This window comes from Panthera uncia, chromosome D4 (genome assembly GCF_023721935.1).
Source record: "Panthera uncia isolate 11264 chromosome D4, Puncia_PCG_1.0, whole genome shotgun sequence".
In the NCBI taxonomy this organism is placed as follows: Eukaryota; Metazoa; Chordata; class Mammalia; order Carnivora; family Felidae; genus Panthera; species Panthera uncia.
This window is the reverse complement of record NC_064807.1, coordinates 84,306,550-84,318,705: the sequence shown is the minus strand read 5'-3', so window position 1 is coordinate 84,318,705 and position 12,156 is coordinate 84,306,550. Positions and strand designations below refer to the sequence as shown.

General features: G+C 56.7%; 1 protein-coding gene across 2 annotated transcripts; it reads left to right on the top strand.

The window, feature by feature from the left end:
• Nucleotides 1-5,584, top strand: PTGES2 (prostaglandin E synthase 2). 2 transcript variants are annotated; one of them, XM_049629264.1, is made up of 7 exons: nucleotides 1-373; nucleotides 1,607-1,804; nucleotides 2,729-2,787; nucleotides 3,179-3,328; nucleotides 3,606-3,806; nucleotides 4,200-4,317; nucleotides 4,979-5,584. In XM_049629264.1, the coding sequence occupies exons 1-7, from the start codon at nucleotides 104-106 to the stop codon at nucleotides 5,099-5,101; spliced, it is 1,119 nt and encodes a 372-aa protein (XP_049485221.1). In that variant the 5' UTR covers nucleotides 1-103; the 3' UTR covers nucleotides 5,102-5,584. The 2 variants fall into 2 exon arrangements, with proteins under 2 accessions (XP_049485221.1, XP_049485231.1); XM_049629274.1 differs by lacking the exon at nucleotides 1,607-1,804 and having other exon boundaries at nucleotides 4-373.
• The last annotated feature ends 6,572 nt before the right edge of the window (nucleotides 5,585-12,156 follow it).

Below are 12,156 nucleotides of genomic sequence, written 5' to 3'. Positions count from 1 at the left end.
CCCCTAGCAACCCTCCCGCGACGGAGACCCGTCCCTTTAAGGGGAGCCTGAGCCCCGGCGGTCTTCGTTTCGCGCGCCCGCCCGCGGCGCCGGCGGAGCGAACATGGCCCAGGTCGCGCGGGCGCTGTGGCCGGTCCCGCACGCTCTGGCCTGGAGGCTGGGCGGTCGCCTCCAGTCGGCACTCCCCGCGCAGAGCCGGGCCGGCTTCGCAGGAGCGGCAGGAGGCCCGGGTCCCGCTGCTACGGCCCGCAAGGGGAGCCCGCGGCTGCTGGGGGCGGCGGCGCTGGCCCTGGGGGGCGTCCTGGGGCTGTACCACACGGCGCGGTGGCACCTGCGCGCCCAGGACCTCCGCGCAGAGCGCTCTGCCGCGCAGGTAAGCCCGGGCCGGATCGAGCCGCGGGTGGGGGTGCTGGGGGGCAGCAACGAACTTCGGAACTTCTGGCGGGGTCAGGTATCGCCTCCTCCGTCCGTTCGTGACCTTGGGCGACTGACTTGGTTTTAAGTCTCTGAGCCCTTAGCGTCCTCATCTGTGAAATGGGGTCGCTACTAATGCCTGCTAACTAGAATTGTTGTCTTTGCCCTGAAGTCGTTTTCTAACGTGTTTTTAGACTTTTTAACGGAAAGCTTTGGAGATCACAAGAAAGGGAAAGAAAGCTTGCGGAGTTTATTATTTTCCATACTTTTTTTGTCACTTGTCATTTGGAAAGTAATAAACGTTCCCTAAACCCTTCCACTGCCTTCAGATCCTAAAGCTGTGTATTTATTAGTGTTAGTGTTTTTAGGGAGCCGATGACCCTTAGATTCCAGGCCCCAGGAGACAGAGAGGGACAGGGAGGTGTCCCATAGCCGAGTGGTGGCCCAGCTGCCCTCGCAGTGCTCCATACACATCACCAACACAGCCTTTCTCTGCTGTGGCACCCACCATCCATCCACAGATGCCCCCTTTTCTGGACCCAGGGGAGCAGGATGGTCGGAGGGGAGTGGCCTTCTCTGTATCTCTCTGCCCACCCCCATTGGCCAGCTGCAGTCTCCCATCTGAATGGTGAGGAAGATGGACTGCCGCTGTGGCTTTCCAACATGAATATGCAGCGGCAACAGCTCACCGGGGGCTGCGGAACATGCAGATCCAGGGCCGAAGCCCAGCTACAACCCTCCCCACTTGGAGAAATGAGCTAGACCCCACTCTGACAAGTGCTGGGCTCCGCCCCCTCACCCAGAGGCCCTTGGGCTGAGGGAGTGGCGGTGGGCACTCCAAGTTGCAACAATTGCTCTGCATCTCGGGTGGCACACCTGGGAATGTCTGATGTCCCCTTTGGGATAGGAGGGAGAGGAGAGGTATCTAATGCTGAACAGAGACCGGAAGATGCTTCCTCCCCATACTTCCTACCTGGCGGGGGGCGCTGGATGGGCGCTTGAGGCTGGACTGCCCACTGCACGAGCCTGCTCCCCACCTCCCTGTGCCTCCCTTTCTCTCTGCCACCTATCCCCGTTCCTCCTGATGTTCCCTAGAAGTCATCCTAGAAGACTCCCTTGGGAAAAGTTTGCTTGGGGGTGGGGCCTGGGCGCCAGGCTTCAGAAGCCCCTCCTCCCTCTGCTCCCCACCCAGCTCTCCCTGTCCAGCCGCCTGCAGCTGACCCTGTACCAGTACAAAACGTGTCCCTTCTGCAGCAAGGTCCGCGCCTTCCTCGACTTCCATGCCCTGCCCTACCAGGTGGTGGAAGTGAACCCCGTGCGCAGGGCCGAGATCAAGTTCTCCTCCTACAGGAAGGTGCCCATCCTGCTGGCCCAGGAAGGAGAGAGCTTGGTGAGCCTCAGGGAGTGACCTTCCATGTCCTGGGTTTTCCTGGAATACCCCTGAGTTAGGCCCTGCTGTGCAGCTCTGGAAAAATGTGGGGTCTTTGGACCTTGCTGAGGATTATGAACCAGCTGGGCCAAAGGAGGCAGAGCATCACAGAACTCAACAGTGAGCTCTGAAATCAGGGTGGTCTGGGCTCAGGGTGGGGCTTTGTCACTCCCTGGTTGTGTGACTAAGGGCCAGTCACTTAGTCTCTCTGGGCTTGCTTGTTCATTAATCAAAGGAGGACGATACTCTTGGGTGGTAGGAAATGGTTGGCACAGTGCTTGGCTCCTAGCTTGTAGCTTCTAGAGTCCACCCTGCCCCCCACTGTCTGGGAGGCTGGACAGGCGAGTGGGGAGGTCCAAGATGTTAGGTCCTCCCCATACCCTCCTTCCCTTCAGTCACACTTGGGCCTCCCTTACCCAGGATGGGCCTCCTTGAGGATGGGGACTAGGTCCTTGGGGAGGAGAAAGCTCAGAGTGGACATCGGTTTGGGGGAGGAACCCCCAGGGATGGATATAAACAATGCCCAGCTTCCCCCCGACCAGTTTCCTCGAATGCCTGGGTTTTTTGTTTTTGTTTTTGTTTTTGTTTTAAGTTTATTTATTTTTGAGACAGAGAGAGACAAAGCATGAACGGGGGAGGGTCAGAGAGAGGGAGACACAGAATCTGAAACAGGCTCCAGGCTCTGAGCTGTCAGCACAGAGCCCGACGCAGGGCTCGAACTCACAGACCGCGAGATCATGACCTGGGCCGAAGTTGGCTGCTTAACTGACTGAGCCACCCAGGCGCCCCCCTAGGGGTTTGTTTTAAGAGGACCCTGGTGACCCTGCTGGTGGCCAGACAACCCCTACCCACGCCCCCAATTTAAACCAACCTCTCATTCTTCAGCAACAACTGAACGATTCCTCTGTCATCATCAGCGCCCTCAAGACCTATCTGGTGTCGGGGTAAGGAGCCCCTCAGAGGCCCAGTCTGGGGTCACATTTCATCCCTTTCATCTCCAGGGAGGCCCCACCTGGGTTCCTACAGGGGCGCAGGGTAGGGCTGCTGCCCGGGTTTCCAGAATGAGCCATGGGCTTTTTACTCTGAGATACCCCCTTCCTTTCCTCTGCACGTCTCCCTCCACCAGGGAAGTGCTTCTGGTGTTTGCCCCAAGTCCCTCTTGCTGCAGGACCTCCTGTGGCACCCGCGAGAGGGTGGAACGTTTTGCGGGTTGGTGCCGGTTCCATCCCGGAGCTGGGTCAGGCTGGGGTAGATACTTACCCCAAGGAGGTCACGGCTCAGCCCCCACGGAGGAAGAACTACTTGGGATGAGACTCTGGATGTCGTCTCCCAAAGGCAGCCCCTGGAAGACATCATCACCTACTATCCACCCATGAAGGCTGTGAACGACCAGGGCAAGGAGGTGACCGAATTCTGCAACAAGTATTGGCTCATGCTAGATGAGAAGGAGGCCCAGCGAATGTATGGCGGGAAGGAGGCGAGGACGTAAGTGAGGCCGGCGCAGGTCCCAGGAGGTGGCAAGGGCGGGGCCTTCCCAGAGGGGACAGGCTGAGCGAGACAGTGTAAGGGGGGAGCACTATGGGAGACCAGGAGGGCTGGGGCCACGGCCAGGGCTGAGTCTCCTTAAGGACCTCCCGCTCAGGCCTCCGCTTCCCATCCGCACGCTGCGCGGTCTAGACAGCGTACCTGCTCCCGCGCCTCCCAGGCCCCGGGCTTTCTAAAGGCCCACCTGGCCTGCCCTCTGTCCCCACTTTGTCCACAGGGAGGAGATGAAGTGGCGGCAGTGGGCAGATGACTGGCTGGTGCACCTGATCTCCCCCAACGTGTACCGCACTCCTGCTGAGGCCCTGGCCTCCTTCGACTACATTGTCAGGGAGGGCAAGTTCGGGACAGTGGAGGGTGCCGTGGCCAAGTACATGGGTGCAGCTGCCATGTACCTCATCAGCAAGAGGCTTAAGAGCAGGTGATGATGGTGTGTGTGTGTGTGTGTGTGTGTGTGTGTGTGTGTGTGTGGTCTGCTGTCTCTCAGTCCCTAGTATAGACCAAGTCAGGACTCGAACTCAAACCTTCCAGTTGCCTCCACCACCCCAGGGGAAGCAGGACTGGCCTCAGAGTCCAGAGCTGGGTGCCTGCCTTCCGCCTTCTTCTGTTTCCTTCTCTGTGGTCGGGTCTCTTTCCTCCTCTGCCCACGGCCTCCCTGTCTGGGACAGATGATGACTGATTTTTGCAGAGGTGATGCCCCTCGGGGGAGCAGCCCTGCCCCCCCACCCCCCCCCCACCCCATGAGCCTTGCTGCTGTCCCAACCTGGGCTGAGGTTTGGAATCCCCCTGATGGACTTCCCCCTTCCCCACCCAGGCACCACCTCCAGGATGATGTTCGTGAAGACCTCTATGAGGCTGCCAACAAGTGGGTGGCAGCCGTGGGCAAAGACCGGCCCTTCATGGGGGGCCAGCAGCCAAATCTGGCTGATCTGGTGAGTGTGGTGGTGGCAGGGGGTGCCCAGACCTGAGGGGCCTGTCTGGGCAGAAAAAGCCCGGATGTAGGCAATATCTCCATCTCAACAGCTCTCCTACTCCGGAGGCACCTGGCTCCCTGCAAGGAACTGTCTTGATTTACATAACTGACAGGTTCAGAGGAGGGGTTGGCTTCAGGCCCAGCTTGATCAAGGGGCCCAAATGGTATTAGGTCTCAGCCTCTCCTGTTTCATCTCAACCCCTTGGAGTTGGCTTTAGCTTGAGGCAGGCCTGGGTCCAGCGCTCCAAGCTTGCACCCAGCAAAAGTCCCGGGACGGTGTCTTGTTGGTCTGGCTTCAATGCCAAGCCTTGAAGCCGTCCTTCAAGCCAAGGTGGAATATGTTGATTGCCAGGTCCGGGTCCTGGGGGGGGGGGGGGGGTCTCCTCTCCTCAGCACATTTTCCCAAAGGAATCTCTGGAGGTGAGGGTTCTTGCCCAGATGTGGGGTGTGGGTGAAGGACAGGCAAAACCTATAGAAATCCCACACACTTCACTCAGAGCCCCAAGTGCAAAATTGGCTGTTTAGTGAGCGCTTTCAGAGAGGAGAGGTGATGGGCCCCAGGGTACACAACTGGTGGAGGACAGGGCAGGTCTGGACACCCCCTCTGTACCCACCCCCAGGCAGTATACGGCGTGCTGCGCGTGATGGAGGGCCTGGAGGCTTTTGACGACCTGATGCGTCACACCCACATCCAGCCCTGGTACCTGCGGGTAGAGAAAGCCATTGCTGAGGTCCCCCAGTGACCTGAGTGTCCCAGGAGGGGTGCGAGACAGCGGAAGACACCAGCTGCCAAGACCAGGACCATGGGGTCAGCACCTGGTGATGCTGTGCAGTGGGGGACAGGATCGTTCTGCATCTTGCCCCCCCCCCCCCAGCCCCAACGTTCTAGCATTGGATGCCTGCTGAGGCCGTGGGACGCTGGGGGACAAAACCCAGGTTTGATTTCTGTTTGTAGTCCCCCTGAGGGGCACCCCAGCCCCAAGGAGCCAGCCCACCCCTGCCTCCCGTCCTGGGCCTCCCTACTTTCAGCCATTCTCGGGGGCTCTCAGTGGCTGCTGTGTCCACACCTTGTGGGTGGGGATTGGGTCGGGCTCCTGCCCTGGATGGGGGAAGTGGGAATAGTCCGGTTCGCAGAGGATTTCATCCCTGGCTCCTCTTGGCTCCTGCCCTTCCCAAGTGCCCCCGAGACTCTGTGTCATGTTGGCAATAAAGAAAAGGTTTGCGGCTGTCGTGGAGATCTGTGGCGAAATGCTGCGTAGGAGGCTTCAGAAGGAGGCCGTGTCCAGCCCTGGTGGTAACTGCTATCTGTCCAGTGCCTTCTAGGTGTCAGGCCTGGGGTGAAGGACTTAGCAGGCTTTGTGTCCCATAAACCCTGGCACGCCACCACAGGGTAAGCAGCAGGGAGCCTTGAGGTGTCCCAGGGCACGGGTCCAGCTCTGCCCCTCGCCGACTGTGGGACTTTGGGCAGTGGCGCCCCTCCCTGAGCCTCAGTGTCCTCATCTGTCGAGTGAGCATAATGATAGTCTCCACCTCGAGGGGAGGTGGTGAGGGTTTGATGGGGAGGTGCAGGTCAAGTGTGGAGAAGGACACCCGGCTCAGAGCAGGGGCTGGACGGATCTCATCCTGCTCTACACATCAGGAGAGAAGGTTCCAAGAACACTGTCCCTTTCAGGGCCCTCTGAGGCAGGTGGGCACCCAGGCTTCAGTCCCAGGCCTGCGACTTCACAGGTAGGGGACTCTGGAACAAGGGGCCTAGAGGGAGAAGCCAGCTCTAGGAGCAATGGTCAGTGGGGGGGGGGGGGGGGGGTAAATGGCGCCCCCTTCTGAGCAGAGCACCCTGGTCGGGGGTCCCCATTCCCCTGGTTTCAGCAAATGAAGAGCTCAGTGGCCTCCCCAGGCCAGACAGGTGGCTAGTGGGCGGAACTCTACTCCCTGGGCTCTCCCTGCTGGGGCAACTGGGCAACCCCTTCCCCCAGACCCCCTCAGGAGAGTTTTAAACTTTTATTTTCTTTATTAATTTTTTTAAAACATAAAAATAATTTGGGGCACGTGGGTGGCTCAGTCAGCTGAGCATCCAGCTTCGGCTCAGGTCATGATCTCACTGTTTGTGAGTTCAAGCCCGCATCAGGCTCTGTGCTGACAGCTCGGAGCCTGGAGCCTGGAGCCTGCTTCCGATTCTGTGTGTGTCTCTCTCTCTGCCCCTCCCCCACTCGCAATCTGTTTCTCTCTCTCTCTCTCTGTCTCAAAAATAAACATTTAAAAAAACATAAAAAGAATTCATGTGCCTTGTGATGGCAGACACTGAAATAAGAGGCCTGAGGAGCATTCTGGAGGCAAAACAGCCTAACATTTGGAAGCAGTGGCCTCAGTCTCTCCTGCAGAGCTGGTCTGCTACCTGCTTGTTCTCGTTCCCGCCACAGGCTTCTGTCCTTGTCAGCACATGTGATGCTGGCTTGTTCTTCACAGCTGCAGAGTGCTCGCTGCATGGATAAGCCATAGCCCGCTGGCCAGGCCAGCCACACCAGCATGGCTCCCCTTCCTGTCTCCTGGGAGTGCTTCTCCTGTGGGAGGAAGGAGAGAAGCCAAGGCCGGAGGCCACATCAGTCTGTGGCATGAGGCCACCTCCAAGAGCCACCCTTGTGTCCAGAATACTGTTCCTCTGAATCAGTCAGGCCTTAAGTCCTCAAAGGCCTTTGCTCCAGGGACCTGGGCCTGTGGATCCCAGAGCCTCCCTCAGGCAGGATAGGAACTAGGCCAGCAGCGCTGTGGGTCCCCCAGGGAGGGCCTTCCCTGCATCCCTGTCCCTCTTCCCATCTCTTCACAGACAGCCTTTTCCTGCCACCCAGCTGTCCGTGGCGCCGTGGCCAGGGGAGGGTCTCACTGCCCACATCTCCACCCTATGCTCCCTGCCCCTTCTCTCCTGCTCAGCCCAGGGATTGTGTCTCCCAGCCCAGGCTTCCCCACTTGAGGCCTGGTCTGGCTAAGGAGGCTCAGGTACAGGCCAGGCCCCAGCTTCCAGCTACCTTCTCCCTGTTTTCACAGATTCAGATATTTTCTTCTGTCTCTGCATTTCACAGAGGAGGATATGGTTGTGGCAGAACCATATGCTGGGGACAGGGACCTGGCTGGGGGCTTTTTCCCTGGGGCCGCTGCAGGCCGAAAGGCACCCACCGGCACCCTCCACACCCTCCTCCACTGACCGGTCACCTTGAGGAAAAGTCCAAGGACGATAGTAGCTAGACCTGTTCCCTGCGACTGAGGCTGGAGAAGGGCCAGTCAACCCAAGGCCACCGTGGGACACCAACTGAGCGTGCTTCTTCCCCTGAGTATCCTCCACCGCAGGTGACAACCCTGCCTCAGTTTTCCCAAATGCTCCTTGGCCAGCCCCTGGGTATATTTTCCCATAACCACCAGAGGGCAGTAGAGGATGCGAAACAGGGCCTCATGCTGCCACCTCGTGACCAGCTTCAGAATCGCATCTCTTGTCTGGCTGGTCTTCGTTACCCAGCGACTCTTGGCTCATCTATAAAATGCGTTGAGCAGGTAAGGGTCCGAAAATGGGCAGGCAGGAAAAGCCACACCTCTCGGAGGAAAGGGCCGCAAACCAAGAACCTCTGCCCCATTTTGGTCAGGCTCAGATGAGGGCAGATGCCCTGTGGCCTTGATGACAGCAGAAGGCCTGAGGTGGGAACCTTGTCACGACCTGCTGTGACCTTGGGCAAGCCCTCAGAGGTCAGCTAACCTTCGTGGGGTTGATGTGGTTGGAGATGGGAACACTACACAGAGTCAGCGTGCACAGTTGACATGTGATGGGCGTTTTATGCAGCCGGTGGGGTCTGCTGGCCTCAGAACACACTCTCTGTTCCCAACCGGGCTTTGAGGTCAAGAGCTCCAGGAAATGAGAAGAGTCGTGAGAACAGCGAGATCCTTCTGCCCTGGGAGTCAGGGAGGTCTCTGGGGAGGACAAGCCACAGCTGGGGCTTCAAGAGTCAGGAGGATTCCGGTTTGCTTTGTTCGCTTGTTAGACTGTTAAATTTTAAAATTTCACTTTGATTATGCAAATGATGAATGTCTATTGTACATAAATAGAACTTTCAGATAAGCAAAAAGTTGATACCAATTATTCATGGTCCCACCAACCTAGAGATATGAGCACTCAAATTTTTTTTGGAGTACAGCCTTCTAGATTATTTTTTATGTAGCCCACATAGAGTGCATATGTGTATGTGTGTGTGTGTGTGTGTGTCACATACACAGATAGGTATAGATAAAATTTATATTTTATGAATAAATATCAGCTAAATGGGGCCTATTTTATGGCAAGGATTGTTTTGAGCACTTTACATACTTTACCCCATTTAATCTCTGCTACCCCACTTTACAAATGAGGAAACTGAGCCATCAGAGAGGTTAGGTGACTAGCCCAGTGTCACACAGAGCTGGTGGGTGGCAGAGGTAGGATTTGAACCCAGGTCTGGCTCCAGAATCTGTAATCTTTTTAGGTACGTATGTACGCATGTCTGTCTGTATGTATTTTAGTGTTTATTTATTTTTTGAGAGAGAGAGACAGAGAGTGTAAGCCAGGGAGGGGCACAGAGAGAGGGAGACACAGAATCCGAAGCAGGCTCCAGGCTCCGAGCTGTCAGCACAGAGCCCGACAGGGGGCTTAAACCCATGGACCATGAGATCATGACCTGAGCCGAAGTTGGACACTTAACCAACTGAGCCACCTAGGTGCCCCTTCTTCTTTTTTTTTTTTTTTTAAGTTTGAGGGGGAGAGAGTGAGTGTGAACAGGGGAGGGGCAGAGGGAGAGGGAGAGGGAGAGAGCATCCCAAGCAGGCTCCTCACTGCCAGTGCAGAGCTGCATGTGGGGCTTGAACTCATGAACTATGAGATCATGACCTGAGCCGAAACCTAGTCGGACACTTAACTGACAGAGCCACCCAAGTACCTCCCCCGAATCTGCGATTTTTTTTTTTTTTTTTTTTTTTTTTTAAGAGAGAGAGGGCCCAAGTGAGCAAGGGGCAAAGAGAGAGGGAGAATCCCATGAGGGGCAGAGGGAGAGAGAAGCGAGGCTCACCTGAAGCGGGGCTTGTGCGCACCCAATGGGGAACTCAGACTCACAAACTGTGAGATCATGACCTGAGCCAGTCAGATGCTTAACCAACTGAGCCACCCAGGCGCCCCAGAATCTGTGATCTTAAAATTTTTTTTTTTTTAACATTTATTTATTTTTGAGACAGAGAGAGACAGAGCATGAACAGGGGAGGGGCAGAGAGAGAGGGAGACATAGAATCCGAAGCAGGCTCCAGGCTCTGAGCTGTCAGCCCAGAGCCCGATGCGGGGCTCGAACTCATGGACCACAAGATCGTGACCTGAGCTGAAGTTGGATGCTCAACCGACTGAGCCACCCAGGTGCCCCCAGAATTTGTGATCTTAACACAATGCCTTACTACTCCTCTCTCTCTAGGTAATTTTTCCTTTTTTTTTTTTTTTCAATTTTTAATGTTTACTCATTTTTGAGAGACACAGAGAGACAGAGCGCTACTGGGCTGGGTGGGGGGGTGGGGGGCCGAGAGAGAGGGAGACACAGAACCCGAAGCAGGCTCCAGGCTCTGAGCTGTCAGCACAGAGCCCGACGTGGGGCTTGAACTCACTGACTGTGAGATCATGACCTGAGGTGAAGTGGGACACTTAACCGACTGGGCCACCCAGGTGCCCCAAGTTTTTCCTTTTTTTAAACTAAAAATTCAGATCGTGAACATATTCCGGATCAGTAATTGCTCTACAAGTCTGATGGCTGTGTAGTCCTCCACGGTAGCCACCCTCCGTGGGATGACTGTTCCCTAATTTACTTCAGTCGAACGGGAAGGATTTTGAGGGGTGAGGGGCAGAAGGGTGTAACGGGGAACAGGGTTTGCAGTGGGGGAGTGGCGTGGTGGATTGAGTAATGGCCCCCAAATGTGTCCGGGTCTTCGTCCCGGGAACCTGTGGCTGTTACCTCGTGTGCTCAAGGGAATTTGTAGATGTGATTAAATTAGTGATTTTGAGATGAAGGGATTTTCCTGGATGGGGCCTCAGGATTGGGCCCTAAAGGTGACATGATCACAAGTGTCCTTGTAAGAGGGAGGTGTGACTCCAGAAGAGAGAAGGAAGCAGAGGCCAGCGGGGGCGGGGGGACATTCGAGAAAGCTCGACCAGCCAAGGGATGCTGAAGCCTCCAGAACCGGAAGGAGCCAAGAGGCGGACTCTCCTCCGGAGCCTCCAGAAGGAAGCAGCCCTGCGGGCACCTTGATTTCAGCCCAGTGAAATAGAGATCGGACTTCCAAGCGTCTAGAACCGTGAGAGAACAGATGACATGAATCTGTCATAAGACACCACGCTTGTGGCACTTTGTAACAGCAGCTACAGGACACGAATACATAGGATAGAAGCCAGTGTGGCCTGGGAAGAGAATCGGCTACTGGGAGGAGCCTAGTGACCTCGGGCAAGTGCCTTGTCCCGTCAACTCTGTGAACTGAGAGGTGGGGCTGGGCTGTGTGGGGCGGAGGGGGCGGAGCCACTGAGGGGTGGAGCCAGCCCCCTGGGTCTTCAGCATCTACATCTGCTGTGGGGAGATAACAGGTCGTGTTGATGGGCAAATGGTCAAAAGAGATGGCTCCTGGGTGGCCGCCCCAGCCAGCTTCGGTTCCAGGAAGCTCCGAGCAGGAGGCCCAGCTCAGTCTTGCCCCCCTGGGGAAACTGCGGCAGGCCTCTGGCCCTCCCCCTGCCTCAATTTCCTCATTCTTGGTTCTTACCTGGCCTAGCCCATTGTGTCCCTCCTGCTGGCCCTTCCTAGCCAGCCCTGGCCAGCCAGTGTGACCAGGCCTGGCTGGTCTGCTCCGGCTTCCTCGTCAGCCCTGGAGAGCAGGGACCAAGGTTCACACCTGGGCAGCTGGGCCCAGCACACAGGTGCTCCCCTCTGCCTTCCCCTACATTCCAACCTGCTCAGACCAATGAGATCTGGATGGGGGGCGGCCCAGCCGGGAGCCAAGGTTGAGAACATGGCTTCGGAGTGAACGAGCTGGTTTGACTCTCACTTCAACATATACTTACCCTTTGTATGAACCCGGACAAGTTCCTTCTCACTCTAAGCCGTCGGGAAGGTTCTGTGCCCATCTTGCTTGTAAGGAAACTGAGATTCAGGGAGGCATGAGATTTGCCCAAGATCATATCGCCAGGTGCTAGGATTTAAGCACAGGCTTGCCCAACGAGTTCCCGGTTCTCTGTGGCCTCCAGGCTCAGGAGAATAACCAGGGACCGGGTGCCACCTGTCTGGAGTCGAGACAGAGTGCTCCTGGGTGAAAGTCCCCACGGGTGGGTCGCAGCATGGTCCCTGTCCCATGGGCCTCCTGGCAGGCAGCCTCAGCAGAGCCCAGGGGTCAGCTGATGTGCATTTGAGGCCGTGTCAGCTACTCACAGTGAGGCCTTGGGCAAGTCATTTTTCCTCCAGCCTTAGTTTCCTCATCTGTAGAATGGGGCCACGGTGGCAGAAACACCTCCTAAAACCACTGAGGGCTAAGTCCTGTGTGTGCAGGGCTCCAGCTGGTGCCCTCAGGATTAGAGATGGAAAGGTCTATCTAGCTTCAGGAGGGAGGCAGGTAGAGGAATCACCAGGCCCTGCAGCACAAATTGCAACCCCCACCCCACCCCCAGGTTGGGTTTCTTCAGATGCCAGAGACCCCAGGCCTGCACGAGCCTCCCAACACTGGAGGCTAGAATGACAAGCGCTGAGGGGGTGACTTACTGTGTGTTTGG

Excerpts from the sequence above, each read along its gene's own strand:
- PTGES2 (XM_049629264.1), top strand. The coding sequence starts at position 104 with ATGGCCCAGGTCGCGCGGGCGCTGTGGCCGGTCCCGCACGCTCTGGCC. Across the intron at positions 374-1,606 it reads CAGAGCGCTCTGCCGCGCAG|CTCTCCCTGTCCAGCCGCCT; the intron begins GTAAGCCCGGGC and ends CTCCCCACCCAG. Across the intron at positions 1,805-2,728 it reads CCCAGGAAGGAGAGAGCTTG|CAACAACTGAACGATTCCTC; the intron begins GTGAGCCTCAGG and ends CTCATTCTTCAG.